The sequence below is a fragment of the Odontomachus brunneus genome, unplaced genomic scaffold (assembly GCF_010583005.1).
Source record: "Odontomachus brunneus isolate Ranch 3 - 2012 unplaced genomic scaffold, Obru_v1 Obru_scaffold_094, whole genome shotgun sequence".
Lineage (NCBI taxonomy): Eukaryota > Metazoa > Arthropoda > Insecta > Hymenoptera > Formicidae > Odontomachus > Odontomachus brunneus.
The window spans coordinates 79,550-104,153 of NW_022639544.1; the positions used below are offsets into that span (position 1 = coordinate 79,550).

Consider the following 24,604-nt stretch of genomic DNA (forward strand, 5'->3'; position numbering starts at 1 on the left):
CTCTCTCTCTCTCTCTCTCTCTCTCTCTCTCTCTCTCTCTCTCTCTCTCTCTCTCTCTCACTTATAGTATCTCCAATTTAATTTTCTTTTTAATGTAACATTTACATAGAATTCTTAAAGAATTTATATTTAATTAAAAGGCCATTTATTTGCGCAATTTGTCAATATCGATACAGTCTAACTAAACAAGAGAACTCGGCGTAGATTTCTCTCGACGAATCTCGCCATTACATCGAGTTGGTAGCTGCTATGCTGCAATAATATGCAATACCGCCAAATGATGTTGCAATTCGGCACTTTGCTTCGCACCGGAAATCGTGATTTATGATTTGCATCTGAATCAAACGAACTAACAAAATTAGAATCGATAGGCGCGTCGATTAGCGAGGTGATTGTCGATCTGTCGATCATTTCGCGAAATAATTATCTGACATAATAATGAGACTTTATGAAACCACGTGAATTATGATGCGAGCCGAACGGCAGAATGCGGTCACCGTGCCAGAACCAATTTGGATGACCTCAAGAATGCATGAGAACCAGGCATATGCAAGTATACGCCGGTCTCGAGTGCACTTCGTAATCTTTGGACACGTCTCGCATCTCGCATCGAGAGGAAACAACACTCGCGTGCATTGCGGGAAGCGCCGTTATTTAACACACGTTCCTAATAATGTCGCGCCTTGCAAAGCTCAAAGCAGTGAGTCACTCGATTTACGTCGCTCGATTTCAACCCTTGAACGCGTACAAAATGTCCATCTCAATCTGTACGCAAGCTGCTTTTCTTTCGAAAAACTATACACTTGTTTGTATGCGACTTCAGATATATTGATACTTCTTATCGAAAGTTTCATTTTACCACTCTGAGATACTGCAAAGACTGCTAAGTAAAGTTGAATAGTATTCATATCCTTCAACTTTAAACGATGCTAAAGAAAGAATGAAAGGAGAAAGCAGCTTATCGTAAGAAAGAGCGAGACAACGAGAGGAGATATAGATGAGAGAACGCAGGTGAGTTGTACGCGTTCGTGAAAATTTTATTAGAGCTTATATAGGAACTAAGTCGAAATTGCACGAGAAATTTGTTTGTCCCGTTATTTTCGTAATACGCGTCTAGATCAGTCGATTCCATCGCACCAATGTACACATTTATAGTATATATATTAGGTGTGATGAGTTGGGCGCCAAGGTCGCACCGTGGTCAACATTTCCAGGCCTGGCTTTAATAGTGCACGTAGCAAATTAACGGTTCGACAATCATCTAAGTACTCCATTTTCTTCTTCAGCACTTTTCTAAACAACGCTACGACGCCGGCGAACAAAACAATCGACGTGAAGACTTGAGTATTTCTGCAATCATGTGCGAAACACTTTGTTTATCTGTTTAAATGAATTTGAATGAATTTTGTCATGTAAAAAAATCGTAAACTATTAATATCATATAAAAGGTTAAAAGATAAGTTCCTCAAATTGAGAGCGATCGGCTTTTGACTGAAAAACACGTGATGGATGACGCGCGAGATATTTTCCAATTGCGACAATGATCCTCACGATTCATTGGCAATTAAATTACAATTTCGATAATTCTCTCACACCAATTTAATGGTGTTTACGATCATATTTTTGAGGTAAAATCGACATAGAAAGTTTCACATCACGATAAGCTGTATGTTTTTGTCTTAAATTATGAATATTATTACATTATAAAATTGTATAAAACTCGACAAAATAGATAACTATGTTGAAAAAGAAATTGACTTCAGTATTTTCTGTTGATTTTGTCTAGCTATGTCGTCAATTCGACAATAAGTAACTGCACGAACATTAATTTTTTACTTACCACTATTCTTAGTGTTAAGAATATCTTCAGAGAGTACTCTAATATATCGCGACGTCGAAATTATCAGAATTTCACTACAATCAAGTAAATGACAACACACACAGATAAAGCAATTATCCGATTAGAGAGTTTAACTGAAATCGATGGCAGCTCTCGACGTTCACTTCGCGATAGTTTGAGCGTGGCAAATTATTTAATGCGATCATATTAATTGTATCCTGTCGACGTCATCGCAACCACACCCAATCTGTCTTCGGATGAGAAGTGAACCACATGAACCACGATAAACATACGCGCGCGTACATTTCCGACGCGTTGGCGGTTCGTTTGAAAAAAAATCCATATGCAACAGGGAGATGCATAAGTAATGTTAAGAGACACATTAACATAACTTCCTGCCAGATTAAAAGGAATGGCACGCAATTCGCCGGTACTCCCGTATATTTGCGTTCGCGACACGCGAGGTACCGAAAGTCGCTGGATATTTGACCGGGCGAACCTAATTTTGTTTATCGTGATATTTTAGAAGCGCTATCGCTGATGGTCAATCTGTTCTCGGCACCGGTAACCTTGTGAACGTTTGCTTTCGCCAAAGTTCATCGGCGAGACTGTACGAAGAAAATATTTATTTTTCCAGTTCGCTCGATATTTGATTTTTGTGAATTTATATAATACGACGAAGAAACAAAAAAAAAACAATTCTTTTGTAATACCCGTAATTTGTATACTTGTTCGAGTACGTATTGTCGCAACTGTTATTTTTATTTTTATAATAACAGCGTTCTTATCCGAATAATTCGATAGTATATATTCCGCCGTTTTTAAAATATAAATAATTTCACAACTGGTGATTACGGTAGTGTAATTGGACGTTTGGCGGGTAGACGCGAGATTTGTGCTCTGATAATGAACCAAATATACCGGTTACTTCCGGCGTCTGTGACGACGATCGAAGCCGCAACATATCGCGGTATAGGTCAAGGGTGCGCTACCATTTTACAAGCAGATAATTCCTATAATTCTGTCAAACCAGTGAATAACCATAAATCATCTTTACGTAGTGCAGTGAGCCGGAAAATGAAATAAACACGCTTCAAAATATTAATCTTTCGTACTTGTTGCAACTGATAGAGAACACGAGGAACTCATTATACACATAGCTCAGCATATTTGATAAAATTGAAACTTTTCGAGTAAAAATCCTGAGAGCCTTCTAACAAAATCGATAGTACTCACGTCCATAATTTTACAAATCATCAGTGATAAAAGTTTCATTAAATTAATTTGTTACATTTATATATAATTTTGATTAAATTAAAAATCGCTTATGTATCTGTTTCTACCAACTTCGTTTGAACTTTGATCTAAGTTTAAATAGAGTCTTTAATCTTTATCTAAATAGAATTTAAATTCAAATTAAAGTTTAATCAATGTTGGTACACGGAAAAAAAATATATATAATTGCTTTTTTCATATAAATTATCTTCCGCTTTAATAGTATATAAAAACAGATATTTAGTAAAGTCTATCTTGCTAAGGAACATAATAAATTTCGCTAGAAACATGATAGATTTCGCATTGCAAACTCTAAAATATAAGTAGCTCATATAAAATGAAAGGATAGAGTGAATCACGGCAGAATGTCCACCTATTTCTTACAAAATCCTTAGTAACTTACAAAATATTATAGTAATTTTTACTATAAAATTCTCTACGCGTAGAAACGGGCATTAATTGCGTAATTTATCAGGAATGTCAGCCGTATATGTGAAGCGATAGAACATCTAATAGATCTTTATCGCTAAAAAATAATAAACTTCGTGACGCCTCGCGACATCACTGAGCCGGAAGAAGGTTAGAAAGGTGTTGATACAGCGTGCTGCCGTGTCGTACATGTACTATATCGTTTGTTGTTCGATACTCAGTGCATTGGATGCATGCTGCGCGCATCGCGGTGAATTAATTATAAATTCATCACTTTTCGAAGCGACATCACTAATGAAAGCTGCGCTAACCATATTGATCAGATGGACAAGCGCCTGCATCGAATTCTATAGTTAAACTTAAAGTGACTGACTCCACAAAGAACAACATTGACAACACATTGATGTCTCAGACATTACTAGATTTCCAAACACGCGAACGGTGATTATTACATGTATTCGACGGGAAATTCTGTTAGCAAACTACACGATGAATAACATCGAATTATTCGATCGTACGAGCCGCTTCGCAAAATGTATCGAGCAAAATTAATGGGAATGTTAAATTTGTCAATAATTTCAAGAAATATACCGTCACACGTATTTTCTCGTTTCTTTATTGCGTCTGTACAAAAGTTTGAAAGATTTATTTCCCGTTTAATCTCAAAGTCGCCCTGTAAATGTCCATTATTCAAGTCTTTGCATTTGAATTAATATAAATCGAAGTAAAATCGAGAATAACCATTTGCCTGTTTCGCCGAAGAAGCAATTTTCTCAATGGATTATAAAAGATACCGCAACCAAGAAACTTCCCGAAGCTTCACATCCAACTTTATGCACGCAACTGACTGTATTTTAGTATCGACGCATAATCGATATTCGTCCTTATCAAAATTCACTGATAATCGATAAAGTCGATCGCAATACTGATAATCGATAAAGCCGCTATCGACTTTTCTCGAGCGCACGAAGTAGAGAGGATCGTAAAACTTCAGATGTTTTCATACGGGAGACATTTTCCTTCTTTTTCGGGCAAACGTCAAATTATCAAGTAAAAATTTTACTAAGGATAGCGACCAAGAAGCATGGACGACAGCACATCCGACAATGGCAGGTGAGCGATATTTCACGCTCTCCCGTCGAACTTGCCGGATCCATTCGCAGGAGAAGTAACCTGTCCAATGACGTCGCGATACGGTTTCTCGCGTAAAATACGAACGAATGTTCTCGCGACACCGGCACTGAGAGCTCGGCCGATTTCGTGTGGCGTGTTGTCGTGACGCGAATCTGACAGGAACGTATTTCTCATGCGATTTTATGCACCACCGGTGCATCGACTCGGTGAGGATGCCTCTTTTAAATTCCACGGACGAGCAGTCACAGCCGTGTCGATGATCGAAATCGCTCTCACAGTCAACTTGCCTGCCCAACGTTATCTCTCACATTTCGCACACACATGTCGCGTGATCATAAAAGCTCATTAAATTTTCGCCCGAGGTCGTAAACCGAGCTGAACATCTGCGAACGACTTCGAGGAAAAACCGGAAATTTCGCACAAGGATCGATAATATTCCATTTGCTTCGATAGATGATTACGCATCGAGCGCAATAATGTTTATGACGCATTTTACAAAGGCAACACCTTAATTAGTCTGCAACAAATTTATGTTTATGCTATCGAATATCAAAACATCACTCGTGTCACTCGTTCAAAATTCGTTAAAAAGTAAACGTTTAATTTGTGTACACCATTAATTTGTGTACACAAAAGTTTGCAAAGTCAGAGTACAATAATAATGTTGTGCGTAAAGAACTAAATACCCGAATTTCTACATAGACGTATCTTTAATGAACCGAGAAAAGAGATGGATGAGCTTATGGAGGAAAACGAGGACGACGATGCGAAAACGGTACGACGTATGGACCGTCGCAGGCGCAGAGCTGAGAGAAGATCAAATTGCCAATGCAGACCTAGAGCCAGATCCAGGAGACGTAGAAAACGGAGAATTGTTTCGCAGAATCCTTTCATCATCTTCTATCTCGAGATGTACTTCAAGAGTCCCGGCAAACGCGTGGCGGAGGTCGCCCGGGAGGCCGGCAAGATATGGTCCAACATGTCCGATGAGGACAGGAAACAGTACGTAGAACTGGCCGAAAAAGAGCGTATGAGGCGATGCAGGATGATGAGAAGGAGAGGTGCACGTTAACGCTGGCAGTGAAACTTATGGCTGTCGTTAAATGCTCCGGAAGAAGCTTCAGTAACAAACAACGATAAAGGATGTTTATTTATTATGGCAAAAAGTTAAGCCATAATTTATTCTTTTTTTAACTTCGGATACAATGCAGCGAAAAACATGTATTGAAAATGACAAATTCGCTGAAATAAATTTTACGTTTTAATTTAGAATTTCAATTTAAAATTATAAATAATGTGATATACATATTCCAATTTAATATAAAAAATATAATGTGTAAATCATCATATGTGTATCGATAGCATACGATACGTATAGTTTCCGAAATTTTAAAGCACCAAGTGTACTGCGCTTGAAAATGAAAAAGTATAATAGAACGAATGGTTGAAACGAACACGAAGGTCATAAAAACGGTATACACGCGATATTGTATAATTTGTGAACAATGTTGTATAATAAATTTAATATATCTAAATATGCATAAATTTTTAAACAACTTAAGCATTATAACATTATTTGCATTTTTCATAATTTCTATGTTTTAATGTATTTTAATAAATATATATAATTTGTAATTAATAAATCAAAGTTCCTTTTAAATGCGAACAGTAATCAATTTTATGGATAGAAATGATACTAAAACTTGATAAGGATACCGAATCATGACTGATCTCTTTGTTAGAGAGAAATTTGCATGCCAGCAAACTTTTCATTATTTGTGTTGATCTAACGTTTCTGATATTTGCACCTAAATTTAATGGTAGAAGGTAATCAGGTAGAAGGTAGATATCGAACAAACAGACAATGTAAACAGAGCATAACGGATTAAATGCGCAAACGTCAAACGCGCGATGGCAAAAGTATAACCTTGACCAATGCGACCGCTTGATCCCTGCAGGTCGAACGGGGTCAAGGTTGCGTTACAAGGTACTTTAAGTGCTTCCATGTTTCACTAAAATCCCGTACGGTTTTTCTTACCGCGACTTTCTACATAAGAAATTGCACGCAAGCGTTTATAAGTTAAAACAAACGCCGGCAATTTCAGCTGACGCTCATCAAATTTATTTAGTAGTCGCGCGAAGCTAAATTGAAATTTTATTAATTTAGTGATTTCTCTTTCTTCATTAATCGAACAATGCGACTTCATTTAATTTGAGATACAATATGATTATATGTCAGCCGTTAGTTTCCCGAATTCAAGTATCTTCTGGTGCGAGACTAATTTTATACGATAAAAATTTTTCCGATATTTTTTCCCCAGATCGTCTGAGAAGTCATAGGAACAATATGATGTTGTAATAATACTACTACTACTATTACCACCGTCGTCTACATCAATGCACTACGTATGTATTGTATCGGATAGCCTCGCATAATGTACAGTTTGCCTGCCTTCTGTGTGCAAAGTTTCAACTGCATCGGCATTCATTCATTTCCACACAAACACACCACTGCATCATTGAACGCGAACCACCTCTCCGTTCTCGTGCGCTCTTTGCGGGCACACCAACGGACATATTTACACTTGGCTCGTTTCAAACCTATTGATACCTGTCGTGCTATCATCATATCATGACTATCTACCACGTGAATCTCACGAGGTCACTTATATTGACGAAGATATTTAATCTCCATCTGATTTATCGCCGACGCGGATTCATAAAATTTTATTAAAAAAAACCTTGGAGCACTATAAGCGGTTTAATTAATGGTTTAATCAACTCGATTTTATAGAATAATCGAGTAGGACGGACTCGAGTAGGAGAGATAGTACGCATAGTTGCGTGGCGTGTTATTAATAATAAACGCGTATTGACACTGACGCTTTTCCACGCAAGCTCGACGATCTCTCCGCCCTTGATAATGATTGCTTCAGCATCCCCTGTAATATCAACCACGAGACCACTGTTCGACATTCCTCGATATAAGCCTTTGAATGAAACCAAACGACGAAATCAAAACAACAACAACGACAACTATCCTATATATCGTCACGAATTTTCGTTCGTGCATGCTTTCTAATCTGTCCACTTGCTCCGTGAGTGTCACACAAGCCCTGCGTCATCCCCCTTAATCATCAACCTTGAAGCCGGTCGTCCCCTCCAGCCCCGCGGGATCCGGAATTATAAGCTCGCCCATGGCAAAGTGGGACTTACCGTGCGGAGGAATGATACGTCGTCCTGCTCGGAGCCACCCTCGCTGTCGGCCATCCCTTCGACACGCTTTCCCCACGCGACGAGCCTCCTTCGTCTGCGTCACTTTCACGCGCGCTCGCACCTGTGCACGCGTTTACGCGAGCGTGTGCCTATCTCGCGTGTCTCTTCGTGTCCGAGGCACCCTTATCGATGCTGGAGAGGTAGCGGATAGTCATGCACAATCTCGCGTGGCTGGCATATTCCCGTCGCTATCCTGACGCAGGTTCTCGGCCTCTTCGTCTCGTCGACTGAGCCGACAACGAGGACGAGGAAGAGGACGAGGACGTCGACGACGACAACAATGTAGACGACAGCGACGATGGCGACGTCGACGTCGACGTGCTAACCCGTCGTGGAGCACCGACGATCACCCACTGCTGCCGGGAGGGCACCCAGACCGTTCGCCGACGACCCTTGCGCAAGCGCTCGGCACCTTCAATCAAATTCCGCATACTCGTGACTACGTTAACGTAAAATCCCCCTCGGTTACGAACCGTATTACACGCAGCTGTCTTACCGTGAAATATCGCCGGGATATATTTTTTCGAAATGAAACCAAATAACGCGCTGGAGAGTTGTCGGAGTGTTTCGGGACATGAGGAACGTGTCACGAACGTGTCATACAATATTAAATCGGTTAGTAGAGGAGGCGATCTATGGAAGATGAACTTATGGACTGGAATGACCTTTGAGGGAATATATCTCTTCAAGTTTTCAAGCTCTGAAGAAAGTCGCTATAATCTACTCGAACTTTTAATCGAAAGAAATTATCCGCACTAATGTGCACACATAATATTGCACATACGCGGACTATCTCGACTACTATACATTCGCTCGTGTTAATTAAAATTCCGCGCGATGTGCGACGAAACAAGAGTATTCTGGCGATTCGCTTATGCGTAAAAATAGTTTCGAGCAAACACACATTTCTCATTCCCACGGTAATCTCAGATGTGAGTCACGAAAGGAGTTTTCGGCCGGATTACGTTCTAGAGTTAGAAAGTATTTCGGAATGGTAAAGCGCGACAGCGAAGCTATAAGGTCGAGACGTCAAGTGGCACTTTTAATCCGTGACTAATCAGATCTGGTTCGTCTATAGTGCGAATGTAAGAAGCACAACTTCACCAACTATCGATACTGTCGTTTCAACCTGCGAGCGACATTTGTAATACCGCCATCGATTCGCAATCACCGATATTTTTGCCATGAGCGCGAATCATGAATAGAATACGAAACGCTGAATATGGCATAAAGCTGAGCCGCGCTTAAATGCAAAATTGAGTTAAGGAGCGTTTCCAATCTATAGTCTTTATACGTATAGTACTGCAGTTGTTTAACACATGAGATTGCGATGAGCAATCTGAACAACGCAAAAGACGTGCTCGAGTATCATATTAAACAAGCCGGATATTCTTCCAACATCTGCGATGTAACATCTAATATCTTATTCGCAAGAATGCATGAAATTGTTCAACCCTTCTTATTGAGAATGTATAATTTGTCAGTGACGATGCAACGCTTCGGCGCAGCGGACAAAATACATTTGGTTGATTTTACCTTCCCTGAGAATCTATTTCCAGCAATGCGACAGAAATAGATGCATCCGTGATGGCTTACCGAAATATCCCCATGCGCTTAGTGAGACTGACTCCCATTACCGCGCTTAATATGTTAATCGAAGGTTAAGGGTACCTCGAAGGACACGTGATCTCTACCGTTGCAAAAATTCACAAACCTGGCTGAAGTAATCAGAGACGAGCAAATGTATCTCCTTCCCTGCTCGATGAAATCCGCGCTCTTCGTGATAAATTAGATAAAAATTCCATAGAAAATCGATAAAAATCTCTACTCCTCCTATTCTAAAAATATTTCTTATATCTTTATCCTTTGTCGTGATATTGAACACTTTATGCCAGAGACAATTTATCGTTACTTTTACAAATAATATTCAACAATAATATCGTGAAACTATAAGGTCAAGACGAGTTAATATAATCCCACAAAATTCCAAGAAAGATCTTGAAATCTTTATTGAATTTATTAAGCTAACTTTAAATAAACGACTCCCAAGAGTGATTGAAATGCCGGAGTGTCTTTTAAATATTTTTACGACGGCTTTTCTGTTGTCTGGCAACGCTGTTCCAGAAAGCAGTATTGCATAAGAATACAAAACCGAGTTTCTAATTTTAGGATAAGAAAGATACAACTGTCTGCTAAAGATTGAGAATCTCACAAATATATTTAAAATTCAAAATTCCATATCGCAGCTGTTTTTAAGAGGCAATTCATCATTTGCCGTGATAAACGAGAGTCTAATTCTAAAATTAATTTTATGATTATACAGCGTGTGCTCTGAAGCTGCGCATCAAATCACTACCTTGTGCATGGTGCGTTTCTGATGGTATTCCAACTTCACTTGGCAACATTTTACACGTCTCTACGACACTCTGACCGAAATTATATAAAATTACCTGATTAATTAGAAGAGAAAAATGATCGTGAACGCTATACAACCCTGCAGAAACATCCCTCGCGTACCACTTAACGTTTCACACACGCACAAACACACACACACACACACACACACACACACACATACATACACATCCTGTTTTCAAGCGTATCGGGGTTGCGCGGTGCAACCGGTGGTGCACGAGTTCCGTTGCACTGGTCGCGAGTAGTCACTCGCATCCGGGAGCACGCATCCATGAGGAAGAAAAAGAAAATCAATCGCGACATTCACCCCGAGAAGACTCACCTCGAAATAGCACTTCACTTCGACACCGTCGAACTCTCAATTCGCGCACTCGTCTCGTTTCACGATCTCACGTGAGTGTTCGCAAGGACGACCTTGTCGACGTTGCACCTTCCACGAGGGTGCAGGAGGTCGTATATTTCGCAGTTCGACCGAGAGCTCACCTCGTAGGGTATACGCTCAGGCCCCCGCGACGAAATTTCCGTCGAAGCTCGAGGAGCTATGTCGAGCCGAGCCGAGCGGAGCGGAGCGAGAACGAGCGACTCTCCGGTGGCTATTTTCAGCCTCGAGCCGAGTGAGCCGCGCAGCTCTGCTCTGCTCCGCTCTGCGCGCTTCGTATCATTCCTGAGGAAATCTCAATAAACAATCCAAGTCACCAAACGGCTGTCGATGACCGCAATCGCAATAAACAAGTAGGTAAGCAACGACAAAATGTTCCTCCTTGTGACATGAACGTGTTTCCTTTGAAATTTATATTATTTGTTTAATTGTTATCTTGGAAAAAAGAATTATTCCTGATGAAGTTCCGCAGATCTGCGACAACAACGATGAAGAATAGTCAATGGCTACGAAGCTACAAAATGTAAACAGACCGAAATGAAAAAAACGGGAAAAATATGATTGAATTCGAGTACTGTCGCATCGAGTAGATCGTTTGACAATGTTGGGTTCGCACATTCTCAAATTACAGCAAATGACTATTATAATCTTGTGGCTCGCTCTTGTTTCGCCACTAATCTCTGCCAAGATTTTCAAACTAACGTGTTGTTCACGCGACAGAATGGATTCTTCGAGAAATAGATTAAGCAACGCGCGACTCTCTGTTACCGACGATTTTTTGAACTCGCCGCCATCGATTAAAGAACCGCAGCACGCGCAGAAGCTGACGTGTCTCGACAGAAGCAGCCGACAGGAGCATCATTCGCGTATAGTCATTCATTTATTTTCGCTGTTAGGTTAACGTTTTGACAAATATCACAGTTTCACATAGATGTTGGGAAAAATCAAAACAAAGCAGGACAAAAGTGGCGGTAAGTGCATCAATGTCATTATGGAAATAAACACAACTGCAGCAGACACAGTGGAACTTGTGACACACACATTGTACTAATTTTCTTGAGAGGTTATGTTTGTTATTTATTTGTTTGTTTTTAAAACAGTAAACTAATTGACGCGTTCAATCGTAGTTTACCTAATTATTTTGTAAAATATTATATAGTTTGTGCGTAACAAGTATAATATCGTAGTCAATATGATAATGCATGGATGATAGATTGATAGGTTATGATTCCATGGTCTCATATTAACTGCAATATTATCGGATAATGTAAGAAAAATGAGCTAAAACAATTTAAACGAAATTTCATGTTGCAGAAATGATTGCATATAGCGAGGCTGCAGTCTTAAATAATGCTGCAGTTGTGGAATATTGTAAGATATCAATGGCAGCGCTGTCAGGTGGTACAGCTGGTCTGTTAGGGTTAACTGGAATATATGGATTCGGATTTTATCTTTTTGCTGTTTTCGGATTATGGGTAAGATTACTTGATTTAGTGATAATTTTATATAATACTACAAAAATCTTTTTGTAGGGAATGCTACTGATGAAAGCAGGTGGTCAGTGGAAAAAGTATTTCATTAGTAGGCGGCATCTTTTAACGAGTGGCTTCTGGGGAGGGCTTTTTGTATCCTTTAAGGCAATTTTCCGTCAAAACGTATCTTAATTCTATCATAACACTGATTCATTTTCCTTAACAGCAATTGTCTCGTGACTATGAAACTTCTACTCTGCAGACATACGTATTATTTTGGACGTATCCTTTCAGAATGCACAAATAAATATTTTCTTAACAAGCTCAAACAGCATTTCAACAGCTATATATAATATATCGATATAAATTTCTTAATAATTAATTAGATTTTTATATGGGATGGTACACGTCTATTAAGAATGGCAGCAACAGGTGATTCGCAGCAATTATGATCATGCAATTACATACATAATACCGTAAAGATACATAATTACATAAAACAGTCATTGAATCGTTGTATTTACATCACCTCTAAGTACTTCAGACACTGACCAAATAAACGATAAAGCGTTCACGTGATATTGTATAAGTATATCGATATGTATATAGAATACACTTTTAATTATGTAATAAAACAATTGCGGCTTTTATTATGTGGTACTTTAATATTAAGATAGAAATAATATACACACATGTATAGAGAAGGTAATGCAACAGCAATATGAGTAGTCATATTCTTTATTATATGTATCATATTTACGTAATAAATTAATCAATAAATTTTAATTATTCGGTGAAGCATTATCGGTAGTCCTACATATCTGGTGCATGCATTATGAACACATTTGTATAAATAGTTCTATCGTTAATACTTCTAATCGCTATCGTATTAGAATAATATAACTGTTAAATTATATACGTGATGTAATATTCCTAAGTCGTCTGTTATTTTAAATGTCGAGGAATTCCTCACGTCCTCGACCTGATTATTAATGGTATACAAACCTTGTGTGACGATATCTAATGATTTAATGTATATTTTATATTTCTATTTTACTATACATTAATATTCCTTATATACCCCAAAGTAGAACTCTTACACATATTGAAAAACAAAAAAAAGTATGAAATGGGTGTACAACTTTCCTTGATTTGTACTCACATGCTCGCACTTTCTACTTCAGCGTTGGCACTTTGATTCATTCGTTACTATGCTACCACTCTGGCTACGGAAATAAACGGAAATCGTATATTTATATATCGCTAGATAAAACACCACATCTGTACCTACAGCATTCTTAATAATCGAATATATTTTAAATAATACAATGTTACTCTCTCTCTCTCTCTCTCTCTCTTTCTCTCTCTCTCTCTCTCTCTCTCTCTCTCTCTCTCTCTCTTTGTAACGTGTGCGTATTAAATACTTAATTCACTCGAGAAGAAACTCGGTTTCGGCAGTGAAAGTCAATCGTACATCGCGAATATTAACACAGGGACGAGCGTTAGTTCCTGCAAACTCCGACTCAGATTTACATTCCTAACAATAAATAACGATTTGGTCGAGAAAGTCCGCAGACTCAGATCTTCGTCTCGGAGGTTTGCTCATGCGTTGACGCCTCCTCCCGTTTACAACTCTCGGCGACGATTTCGTGAGGGCTTCCTATTTCCAAAACCTCCAGTCGCCGTTCCTCGTCCATCTTGTCCAGCTCCGCTTTGCTTAAGTGATAGACTATCCCAGCGCCATAGCCGTCGCCCAGGACGTTGATCGAGGTCCTGATCCGATCCCTTAAAACAAGTTGATCGTTTTAATTTATGGAATCGCAGTGTCTACATTCGTAACTTACAGCATCCAGTCGATGGCGAACAGCAGAGACACGTCGTTCGTAGGAAGACCCAAGGCAGTTAGCACTAAGAGCATGGTAACCAATGCAGCACTGGGTATGCTCGCGGCGCCGACGCTTGCCAAGGTAGCCGTAAGGCTGTAAAACATCAAAGTAAAGTTTGGGGCAGGAATTTAATTATCTTTTAATTCACCGATCAAAGACATTAATCGCGCACGAACTTTTCTTTTCGATATCTGCCTTCATTCATCTGCTGAGTAACAATATTTCGTAAAAAAAAGCGACATTCTCTTCTATGATGAATAATTATATCGCTTCTACCTGACGGTGATGACTTCAACGAATCCCAACGAGATTCCGTTTAATTGTGCGATGAAGATCGCAGCCACAGCTTCGTAAAGGGCCGTGCCATCCATATTCACAGTGGCACCCACTGCCACGACGAAGCGTGTCACTCGCGTGTCGATCTTGTTATTTTCTTCGAGACAACGGAAGGTTAGAGGCAAGGTCGCCGCACTGTAAACCCGCACATCGATATCTTATCATTATGAAGAATCCGCCGATTGAAGCTTTGCAATTATTCCAGACAGTTGAGATTATGATTTCTAATGTTTTATATATTTTTTGATATCTTAAAAATTAAGAATTATACACTTTGAGCAAGGTGTTTAAAACAATCGATTGTTACCTCGAAGCCGTACCCAAAGCCGTCACCCAGGCTTGCATCATACCCCTGAAGAATATAGCTGGATTCTTTCGAGTCATAAACCAATAGATCAATGGCAACGTAATGATCGCGTGGATCATCAGGCCCAATATAACCGTTACCATGTACAGACCTAACATTTGGGCAGTTGCCGCCAAATTGGTGATCGACATGATCTTTCCAGCTATCAAACACATAATTCCGAACGGGGAGTACCTGCGATAATTGCCGTATACAGCGACAGAAAATAATCAGAACACAAAATAAATAAGCCGAGGAAATAAAAATTTCCTTCTTATCGCGGAATAATGAAGTTAAGTCTACATTATCGAGTATAGGAGGAACATACATGTGTTTACATGAATGATGTATGTTATTCCATATTATTCCATATTTCCTATATTTTTGATAATGAAGTTATTACGATTTAAAGCTAAAAGCTATTACGATTTTCTAGCTTCGTAGTGCAATTTATGTTACTCGAGTCGAAAATATCTTCAGAATTCTATCATATCAAATATAACTGAAAAATACGATAAATTTAAATGAGTGGTGCGAGTAGATACTCTAATTTTAGCATTCTGTAACTTCCACAAGGTTGAAAGTAATGATGAAGTTGATTATAACTATATAATGCGCAACGATCAACTGTTCCTCAATCGTGGCTTATATTTACGAGGCAAACAAATTGTTTCATTGCTTCGTACCAGACCACGACGATCGTGACGAGCTTCATAATGATCTCGTTCAGCACCACGAAAAAGTCCACCATCAGCTTCCCGCGGGGTCCAATCTGGCCCGCGAGCACGCCGAAGATGATGCAGAACACGATCATACCCATTACGTTTGTGCCATCCTTGTAAACCAAGGTTGGCTCCATTATGTATTCGCTCTGGTTTGAGCTGCCGATCACGACAACCTTCTTCTTCACGTAGGAGGTCTGAACCTGCTGGAAGCATGCCTGCACCAAATTCTCCGGCACCATGTTTCTGGAAACGGAAAGAGCCGCGGATCTCGTACGTAGGTTTTACGGTCACGTAGTTGGAAACGCTTTTCCGTACCGAATGATATCGAGAATCGCATCTACAGTGGAGACCTTGGTTTCCTCGGCCCTCACCACTGCCGCGACCGTAGTTTTAATTTGCGGGTCACCCGGATGAATCATCAACACCATCGCGATGCCCACTATAGCGGCGAGGATAGTCGTCACCGAGTAGTACGTTAACGCTCTAATCCCTATCCTTCCTGACCTTTGAACATCTAGCTGTGCCATTCCTAAAAGTAACGTTCCGTTCATGCACTGCGAGCTTCAGTGAACGAAGATGGAGATGAATCAAGAAATAAATTTCAAGATAGATGGTTTCTCTGTTTTGCAAAACATGTTTACTTTGTGTACGTTACGTTGTGAGCTTTTCCTACTTGACGATAATTGTTTAGGATTGAATTAATTACCGGAGATGAGCGACGAGATGATAAGTGGCAGGATAAACATCTTCAGCATCCGCATAAGGATTTCTCCCGGAAAACTGATGAGAGTTATAGACTGCGGCGACAAATTGGCCAATCGACCCAAAAAACCGAGTCCCAGACCCACCAAAACTCCAGCGATAGTCAATACCAGAAGCATGTTACTTCCCATCCACTCTACTACCTGTATTTATCAATTTATAACATGCAGTAAGATTCAATAGATTTCTCGTGCATACCACAGGCATTTTCATATTTTTATCAAGCTACATCATAGAATGATTAGGATATTTTCAACGAAATTTGATGATCACATATTTAAGATTTTACTGATGCAAAACAAATTTGATGAAAAAAGAAAAGAAGCTGACTAACCATCTGTAACCTGTCGAGTGCCGTCACTTGATGTCGCACTTCGGCCTCGACTTCCTCTTCGGACGTCATTTTTTCGATCTCTTCTGTGCACGATCTGGAAGGTATTCCAGGTGAGAGAAATAGCTCGGATTCTCGATAAAAACAAAATAAATATTTTTACGTGTGGCCCTCCTTGGCCTCCGTCGCGGTCCCTCTGAGAACCGCAACAGCGCCGGAAATACGTTGTCCCAAAGACATCCTTCAGGCTTCAAAAGCACGTCACTTCAGGTTTTCGTGAAGTATCTTCCTTCGTACGCAAAGTATGTCGAAATGGATCTTGCGAGCATCATCCCGCAGCCTTCATGGCTGTGCTGTGTCTTCTAATGGTGTGTATCATTTCGGTTTATTCAGACTTCCGCTCTTTCAATTCTATATTATCGAGTATAGGAGGAACATACATCATTCATGTGTTTATATAATTCTATATTTCCTAATATTTTTGATAATGAAGTTATTATGATTTAAAGCTAAAAGTTATTACGATTTTCTAGCTTCGTAGTGCAATTTATGTTACTCAAGTCGAAAATATCTTTAGAATTCTACCATATCAAATATAACTGAAAGATACGATAAATTTAAATGAGTGGCAAGTAGATACTCTAATTTTAGCATTCTGTAACTTTCTGTAACTTCTGTAAATAAATTCTGTAAATTTCTGTAGCTTCATAGAAACAGAAAAGAAAACATAAAAACAAAGGATAATGTTGCATACACAAAAACTTAATCCGAAAAACTTCCACCAAGATTATCTTCCGCTCTTCTGGCTTGGTCCTCACGTTTTCCGCAATCAAACTTCGCAAGTGGGCACTTCTTCTCGCGTACGATTATCGAAGCACGTGCGAATCGTTCGGGAGTACATCACGACACACGACGATCCTTTTGCGCGATCCACCCGAGGACCGTCCGAGCGGGCTGCACTAGCGCGCGAGAATCGACACGCTGTTCCCGAGAAGACGACGACGGGGTATAAGGCCCCGAAGGAGGTCACACCCGATCTATTACGTCCAGGATCATTGCACTGCGGTATCGCGGGCGCGAGTGACATCCGCGAGGCTTTCCGCGCGCGCGTGATCGACTGTCGAGATCGGATGGATCTGCTAGTGGGCTAGGTATCGCGGCGTTGGGATCTGCACAATCAGGCAGATAATGTGCCCCATCCAGGAAGCTGATTAGTGCGCGCGCCGAGGGAGGCCCGGGGAAGCGAAAGGCGCACCGAAAGGGGGAAAAGGGACGCACGGACAGATGACAGAGACGTTCAGGGGAGAAAGAGAGACCGGGTGATCACAGGAAGAGGGCACTCATCGGCGGCGGGTCGCACGGCACCGAATAATAAGCGCCGAAGGAAGAAAAATGCGCGGTATGGCGTTTGGTTTTGAAACCGGCCCGCTTGCTCCGGCAAGCTCGAAGCCGTTCAGTCACGCTGCTGCATATTGGCGAACGGAAGACATGCTGGACCGAAGATAGGGACGGAGAATGAGAACGGGATAAGAGAAAGAGACCTCGCATACGCGCGCGAAATGAATCTTCGACGGTGACGTAGAAGCGTGAAGAGTGCTGGACGCTCTCTCGTAACGCATCATTCGTAGAAGCAGGCATCAGATGCGGAAGTGTGACGCAAAATCGCAGGATACCAGTGTAGAAACACCATTGATCAAATCAATGATTATATTATGTAATATATTACACAGTGAAATTATAATAATGAGCTTGTACCATTTCATACAGGATACTTTAAAAATATTGCTCACTAAATTTAGATTCGATTTATTCGTACATTCTATACTTAAAAACCGACGAAGATTTCAATAAATAACTGTACATTTTATATTTCCAAGTTATTACGCTTTTAAGCTTTGGTATGAGAATGTAGTTCGCCCTCTAAAAATAGAGAAAAATATCTCTTATCTATGAAAAATATCGAGAGATAAACAGTCATAATTAATATTATATTTCTAAAAATCTTCTCGTACATAACGATAACAAAAGTGAACGCCTTTTGCAATGATTTATGCAAAATTATAATAAATTTAATCCATATATTACAATTTAAAGCTATATCTTTGCGACACCGTTTTCAGAAATTTTATCTTAGACAATCAGTAACAATGTTCTTAGTGTGACGAATGGCGTCATTAATTTTAATTTAATGATGTCAAAATGTTATTATTCGAATCGCCGTACATATTGCAGAAACCATGTAATAATTTGATATCTATATTCTGTTAAATTTTTATCGTATTTTCTTTCGATCAAAAGAATCGAATTTCTTCGATTTTTAATTTTCTACAGCGCCGGTAGCTGTTTGCGAAAACAAGAAGATATCTATACGCGGAAATACTTGTACGAGATTGTTTTAGATGCATGTAGGATACGACCATTTACAAGACCCCTTTGTATATCCGTTGGGAAGTAACCTAATTCCTCTAGCAATGACGGCTATGAGTGACTATATATAGACTAGCATCGGGTTCACGGTGGTAGTATAATACGAGGACAAATCGAATCTCCCCACGATAACGCGTTTAACATCTCGCAACTTCCGAACGAAAGAACGAGTCTCCAGATGGAATTAATAATGCGTTCAGGACAATCAAGTTACAATTGTCATATGATAATTCTTGGGTACACTCTTAAGCGTTTATATAATAAAACATAATATTAATAGACACACTACTTTTACCTGAGACAGCTGTTTTTGGTTCAATGAAGGTTTTTCGTTTCGAAGTTAGTAGTTTCAAAGTAAAATGAACATAAACTCAAACTATTGTATGAGTATTGGTAAAATCATATATTTATCACTTGTGATATTAATTATTTCTGCAATTTATATTCGGTATTCTACTCGAATGTATCAAAGTCGTATCGAAGTCGTATCGAAGCCATATCGAAGTCTTTTTCTCGCGATGCTGATTGGTTGTTTCATTACGACGTGCAACAAGACAACCAATCAGCATCGCGGGAAAGAAGCTTCGATACAACTTCGATATATTCGAGACATCTGATAGCATGTAATTTTTTTATATAGGAACATGGATAATAATGCATTTATCGTCAAGAGAATAACACAAATAAATGAAAAGCAATCAGATTAAAGTTGAATATATAAACAATTTCATATAGTAATATCAAAATAATAGCTACATTTCTACACCAGTGTAACTCTCGTTCAAATCGGTCAGTTATGCGCAGATTCGTGCGTAAAGATCGCGTGACGTCACAGCTTTTCGGCGTTAAGTGTTATGTGGCGCGCTCTCGTCCATACTTGCGATGACTACAGGAAACCACGAAAAGCATCTTTTTTACAACAGTTTGTCGATTCTGCTGAAAGCCGTCGAGAAGCAACGAACAACGGTGGACTTGCGGAATGAGGCATCGATCTTCGGTATCGTCGAGGAGGCCGATGCGTACGTAATTAGCAACGCATTTTATCTCCGTTATGGCGTTGTTGGTAATTGCTGTTATATTTAAAAATGTGTCGTTTATTTACGATAACATAATATTCTCGTAGTGAGGTACTTTTTCGATATTAATGTATGACTCTTTCTGTTATAAGTGAAGAAGATTTCGTCCTGACGTGACGAAATGTTCTCGGTCCTAAACTCGACACACGTAATCATGTCTATCTTTCTAGGTTCATGAACATCGTTATGAGAGATTGTATATTCACGGATCCACGCGGAGACTCCTTTAAATACGACATGTTCTTTGTGCAGGCAAGGAACATCCGCTGTGTTCACATCCCGCCGAACGTAAGTAGATAGAAAATTGTGAATTTTTCGATACGTTTTCTCTCTCTCCCCTCTCTCTGACCACTTTCCCGCTTCTCCTTCACCTAGTCTCTGTCTGGTAATGTTTGGGGCAGTTTGCAGAATGATATATAGGTCATAGGACGAATCGTACTACTTTTAGGTTATAATACACAGAAACTTGTAAAGAGAATATAAAAAAATATATTTCCTTTCATTCATATTTCTCGAAAAATAAGCGCCCGAGTACTGTCAAGCAAAGTGTAGGAGTTTGGTATCTCAAAGTTGTCTAATATGATTTCAAAACGTTGTTGCAACTGTTTGTATTTCAGCATATGCTGATTGTTGGTTATAGCTGATATGGTCATGTGATATGATCAAAAGCCTAAAGTATTCTTATTATAATACTATCAAATTGTGTATGAATACATTTGTGCATAAACAAGTGATTGATAGAACAGTTCTATTAACCAATATCACTGGGCATATGAACTCTTGTCGGTATAGTTTCAAGGCATATTACACAGAACACAACATGAATATGTTGAGGCTAGCTGACTACGACTGCATTGGCTTTGACTTGGATAACACTTTATTACGCTATAACATCACAAACCTGATGCATATGGAATATGAGATGTTAGCTACATTCATGGTAGATAACCGGGGATACAGTAAAAAACTTTTAAAACCATTGACAGACAGCGATTTGGATTTTATGCAAAAAGGATTGCTGTTAGACTTTGAGAGGGGAAATGTACTCAAAGTAAGTCCAGATGGTGTTATTCATAGAGCATGTCATGGGACACATTTGTTGAATAAAGATCAGATAAAGAAGATATATCCTGATCAGAGATGGGAAGTCACCGATATTTTCTGTAACAATGTTTTGGATGCTTGGAATGGTCCTTTGTCAGAGAAAGTAAGAAGTTTGTTGGATTATTTCGATATACCAGCAAGTCTCGTGTTTGCACGGGCTGTAGATGCCCTGGATGAAGAATGTGAATCACATCAGGATAAATATAATATCTGGCCTGATATATTAGATGGTATGATCTATATGTTTTCTGTAAGTCATTTTGAATCAGGTAAAGGGATTTTTGGACATATTAAGAAAAATCCGGAAAAATATTTGCGCAAAACTGATATAACAGCTATAATGTCATGGTTAAAACAGATTAAACCAACAATTTCAATTTTTCTCCTTACTGGATCAAATGTGGACTTTGTGAATTTTACCGCAAATTATGCTTTTGGAGAGGAGTGGAAATCTATTTTTGATATTATAATATGTTTTGCAAAAAAACCAGGCTTTTTTACTGGTGATCGACCATTCCTAGATATAGTACAAAATAAAGAAACTGATGTTGTAAGCCAACATTTACAAAAGGGCAAAATATATAGTCAAGGAAATTGGAAAGGTCTACGAGAATTTATCTCTCGTACAACAGGGAAAGAGAACCCACGATGTTTATACATTGGCGATAATTTAGTGCAAGACGTTTATGTACCAAATACTTTTGCGTGTTGTGACACGATATCCATAGTTGAGGAAGTAATGTCAGAGAAGAATGTTGATTGTACAAACTTGTGCCGTGAACAGCATCCAGATGAAAAGTTGTTGAACTCACAGCTTTGGGGCTCTTACTTTTGCTTGACAGACTTAAAGACTAATGTAGATACTTTCTGGGGTCATATGATAAAGAAACGTTCAAAACTTTGTGTATCATGCATCGATGAGATTTTAACAGTTGCTGTAGATAAACCATTTTCATGTTTTGATAAAAATGGAAAATCATAACAGATATCTTACTGGTATGCTTGTTAATATAGTCAATTATGTGTCAATTGTGTCAATTAATGTATCAATTATGAGAAAATATTTACTTTTATTTCGAGATTAAGTGGAAAAATAAATATTAATTAAGGCTCACATTTTTGTATATGTAATTTTTAAAATTTTAAATAGTCAATTCTTTGCTCTTTTTTTTAAACTTATAAAATTTAACTTGGTACTTAATATTTTGGTATGTACTAATAACTTTAGTACCACAAGTATATTTTTACGTTATGTAGCGTCATCTCTGATGAAAGCATGTTGTTACAATTTAAGATACGGATTATACCAGCTATCAAGGAACAGTTGCTACAATTAAAGGGTCCTCCGAGGGAAATTACAGATATGAAACATAATTTCAGAGCACAACGCGCTCAACAGAGACAACGGGAAGATCTCGCAGCCGTAGACAAGATGTTACAAAGTAGAAATAAGACTGATTCTGAATTCACAGAGAGGAAATGAGATTTATATAAATTTAGTTTAATACCCTTTTTATTACCCGCACATAGGAACTCGAATGACGCTACGTATAATGTATCGTTCAAATAAACGATTGTGATTTAATTATATATAGCATTAGAAACTTTGCTTTTACTTCATATTTTACTCTTCCTGTATACTTTATAGCCTGTGAGAAGCTTAATATTGCAATATTTTATATATATGTATATAAATATATCTTTATACATATTCTTTATACATCTTTGTATAAATCACAGTATAAAAATACTCAACTGTCCATCATCTTCTAAAACTGTATGGTATAATACTTTAATACATTAGAAAAAACCTCAAGATAACGAATGTCTCCAAGATAATCATATAACATAAAATAAACGCTATTTTCGTAAAAAAGATCTTTTAACTTTATAAGTTTAAATTTTTAAGTTTAAAGTTTTAAGTTTAAAGATCTTTAAACTTGTTATTAGATAAAAGAGACATTCGTTATTTTCTTTCAATAGCAATAGCAATGCCCATACCCCCTCCAATGCATAAAGACGCGACACCTTTTTTCTTTCCAGTTCTTTTTAGAATGTGTAACAAAGTGACCAGTATTCTTGCTCCTAAAAACATAATTCGATTAGAAAGTGAGGAAAGTTCCGTTGAAGAAAGTTTAAGCATTAATTCAACGAATACCTGATACACCAAGGGGATGACCTAAGGCGATAGCGCCACCATTGACATTAACTTTCTCAGGATCTAACCCGAGCTCTTGAATACACGCAATCGCTTGCGCTGCAAAGGCCTCATTTAATTCATAATAGTCTACTTCTTCTTTCGTCCAATTTGCTTTCTTCAACTGAAATAATAGTGCGCACATTTTCAGTTATAAAGTCGTGTTCCGCTAGAATAAATGCGATCAATATTGAACCAAATATATTATTATTATACTAACAACTGATATGATAGCATCAACTGGCCCAATGCCCATAATTCGTGGTTCAACTCCAACTTGCGCAACTGCAACGATATTGGCTAATGGTGTTATTCCTTTATTTGCAGCAGCTTCTTGAGACATTAAAACTAAAGCAGCTGCACCATCACTCATACCAGATGCATTACCGGCAGTAATCGTGCCGTTTTCCTGAACACAATGTAATATCTTAGAAATATTATTCCTTTTGCTTATAAGGTTATATGGTGTTACACAAAGATATATTTGCATATACCGGTCTAAATGTTGGTTTTAACTTAGCCAGCTTTTCCACAGTCGTCTGGAATCTCGGAAATTCGTCTTGAGAAATGACATTAATCTCTTTCTTCTTTTCAATAATCACTGGAACAATTTCGTTTTTAAAATGTCCAGCAATAATGGCAGCTTCTGCTTTCTGTTGAGATTTACTCGCATATTCGTCCTGTGACTCTCTGCTTATTGCATATTTTTCCACAAGGTTCTCAGCTATTCATAATAAATTAGAAACAATAATACATTATTATGCATATAAAATAATGTTATTATACATATTATAATATGCAAAAATAAGATATTATATATAATATGCAAGGTAATATGCGAGAATATTGATTTAAATATGTTCTATTCAGTTATGTAACATCTTTTTCTTACCTGTGATTCCCATATGAATATTATGGAAGGCATCTGTTAAACCATCCTCTATCAGTGTATCAACCAAATTAGTATTTCCATATTTGACAGCATTCCTGAGATGGATGGCATGTGGTGTTCTACTCATGTTTTCTTGACCACCAGCTACAACTATATCACTCTCTCCTGATTTTATAGAAGTATAACCATTTATCACAGACCTGCAAATTATTGCATGTCACACTTCAATGTCAATGTTTTATACCTTCAATATTTAGATTTATGTTCATATTACACCAGTGGTATAGCCAGGGGGGGGGGGG

At 38.5% G+C, this 24,604-nt stretch overlaps 6 protein-coding genes across 22 annotated transcripts in view; 3 read left to right on the forward strand and 3 right to left on the reverse strand.

Moving 5' to 3' along the window:
* Nucleotides 1-10,940, reverse strand: part of LOC116848398 (ryanodine receptor) — a 56,266-nt gene extending 45,326 nt beyond the window's left edge. For 8 of the 11 annotated variants that reach the window (XM_032824455.1, XM_032824454.1, XM_032824458.1 and 5 more), the window contains exons 1-2: nt 10,692-10,939; nt 7,895-8,366 (exon numbers count right to left, since the gene is read on the reverse strand). In XM_032824455.1, coding sequence (XP_032680346.1) covers nt 7,895-7,948 — 54 coding nt within the window. In that variant the 5' untranslated portion in view covers nt 7,949-8,366; nt 10,692-10,939. Of the gene's footprint in view, nt 1-7,894; nt 8,367-10,691 lie in introns of those variants that run through there. The other 3 variants (XM_032824449.1, XM_032824447.1, XM_032824448.1) reach the window with 2 other exon arrangements.
* Nucleotides 4,533-6,158, forward strand: LOC116848401 (protamine-like). The gene is made up of 2 exons (XM_032824466.1): nt 4,533-4,657; nt 5,381-6,158. Exons 1-2 carry the CDS (start codon nt 4,629-4,631, stop codon nt 5,748-5,750), a joined length of 399 nt encoding a protein of 132 aa, XP_032680357.1. The 5' UTR covers nt 4,533-4,628; the 3' UTR covers nt 5,751-6,158.
* Nucleotides 10,941-10,972: 32 nt separating the features above from the next.
* LOC116848403 (ER membrane protein complex subunit 6) lies at nt 10,973-12,870 on the forward strand. 4 transcript variants are annotated; one of them, XM_032824468.1, is made up of 5 exons: nt 10,973-11,105; nt 11,213-11,719; nt 12,063-12,223; nt 12,281-12,373; nt 12,607-12,870. In XM_032824468.1, the coding sequence occupies exons 2-5, from the start codon at nt 11,680-11,682 to the stop codon at nt 12,670-12,672; spliced, it is 360 nt and encodes a 119-aa protein (XP_032680359.1). In that variant the 5' UTR covers nt 10,973-11,105; nt 11,213-11,679; the 3' UTR covers nt 12,673-12,870. The 4 variants fall into 4 exon arrangements, with proteins under 4 accessions (XP_032680359.1, XP_032680358.1, XP_032680361.1 ...); XM_032824469.1 differs by lacking the exon at nt 10,973-11,105 and adding an exon at nt 12,483-12,502 and having other exon boundaries at nt 11,139-11,719; XM_032824467.1 differs by lacking the exon at nt 10,973-11,105 and having other exon boundaries at nt 11,108-11,719.
* Nucleotides 12,871-12,942: 72 nt separating this feature from the next.
* Nucleotides 12,943-17,762, reverse strand: LOC116848399 (excitatory amino acid transporter-like). Its single transcript, XM_032824459.1, has 10 exons — nt 17,361-17,762; nt 16,770-17,017; nt 16,610-16,703; nt 16,220-16,418; nt 15,829-16,042; nt 15,475-15,756; nt 14,750-14,983; nt 14,383-14,577; nt 14,065-14,199; nt 12,943-14,005 (listed from the first exon to the last, which is right to left on the reverse strand). The coding sequence occupies exons 2-10, from the start codon at nt 16,844-16,846 to the stop codon at nt 13,798-13,800; spliced, it is 1,638 nt and encodes a 545-aa protein (XP_032680350.1). The 5' UTR covers nt 16,847-17,017; nt 17,361-17,762; the 3' UTR covers nt 12,943-13,797.
* Nucleotides 17,763-19,870: 2,108 nt separating this feature from the next.
* Nucleotides 19,871-22,803, forward strand: LOC116848390 (U7 snRNA-associated Sm-like protein LSm10). Of its 2 annotated transcripts, XM_032824431.1 has the most exons (3): nt 19,871-20,052; nt 20,280-20,397; nt 22,508-22,803. In XM_032824431.1, the coding sequence occupies exons 1-3, from the start codon at nt 19,916-19,918 to the stop codon at nt 22,694-22,696; spliced, it is 444 nt and encodes a 147-aa protein (XP_032680322.1). In that variant the 5' UTR covers nt 19,871-19,915; the 3' UTR covers nt 22,697-22,803. The 2 variants fall into 2 exon arrangements, with proteins under 2 accessions (XP_032680322.1, XP_032680321.1); XM_032824430.1 differs by lacking the exons at nt 19,871-20,052; nt 20,280-20,397 and adding an exon at nt 20,404-22,209 and having other exon boundaries at nt 22,508-22,659.
* LOC116848392 (acetyl-CoA acetyltransferase, cytosolic) overlaps nt 22,709-24,604 on the reverse strand; it is a 12,764-nt gene continuing 10,868 nt past the window's right edge. For all 3 annotated transcript variants that reach the window (XM_032824433.1, XM_032824434.1, XM_032824435.1), the window contains exons 5-9: nt 24,303-24,502; nt 23,905-24,134; nt 23,631-23,819; nt 23,372-23,534; nt 22,709-23,298 (exon numbers count right to left, since the gene is read on the reverse strand). In XM_032824433.1, coding sequence (XP_032680324.1) covers nt 23,180-23,298; nt 23,372-23,534; nt 23,631-23,819; nt 23,905-24,134; nt 24,303-24,502 — 901 coding nt within the window. In that variant the 3' untranslated portion in view covers nt 22,709-23,179. The remainder of the gene's footprint in view (nt 23,299-23,371; nt 23,535-23,630; nt 23,820-23,904; nt 24,135-24,302; nt 24,503-24,604) is intronic.

Coding starts and splice junctions, on each gene's coding strand:
- LOC116848401 (XM_032824466.1), top strand. CDS start 4,629: ATGGACGACAGCACATCCGACAATGGCAG. Junction 4,658..5,380: donor AGCACATCCGACAATGGCAG/GTGAGCGATATT, acceptor ATTTCTACATAG/ACGTATCTTTAATGAACCGA.
- LOC116848403 (XM_032824468.1), top strand. CDS start 11,680: ATGTTGGGAAAAATCAAAACAAAGCAGGACAAAAGTGGCG. Junction 12,224..12,280: donor TTGCTGTTTTCGGATTATGG/GTAAGATTACTT, acceptor ATCTTTTTGTAG/GGAATGCTACTGATGAAAGC. Junction 12,374..12,606: donor GCTTCTGGGGAGGGCTTTTT/GTATCCTTTAAG, acceptor ATAATTAATTAG/ATTTTTATATGGGATGGTAC.
- LOC116848399 (XM_032824459.1), bottom strand. CDS start 16,846: ATGTCTTTGGGACAACGTATTTCCGGCGCTGTTGCGGTTCTCAGAGGG. Junction 14,578..14,749: donor GCTTTGGGTACGGCTTCGAG/GTAACAATCGAT, acceptor GCGGGTTTACAG/TGCGGCGACCTTGCCTCTAA. Junction 14,006..14,064: donor TTCGCCATCGACTGGATGCT/GTAAGTTACGAA, acceptor ACTTGTTTTAAG/GGATCGGATCAGGACCTCGA.
- LOC116848390 (XM_032824430.1), top strand. CDS start 20,768: ATGATCAAAAGCCTAAAGTATTCTTATTATAATACTATCAAATTGTGT.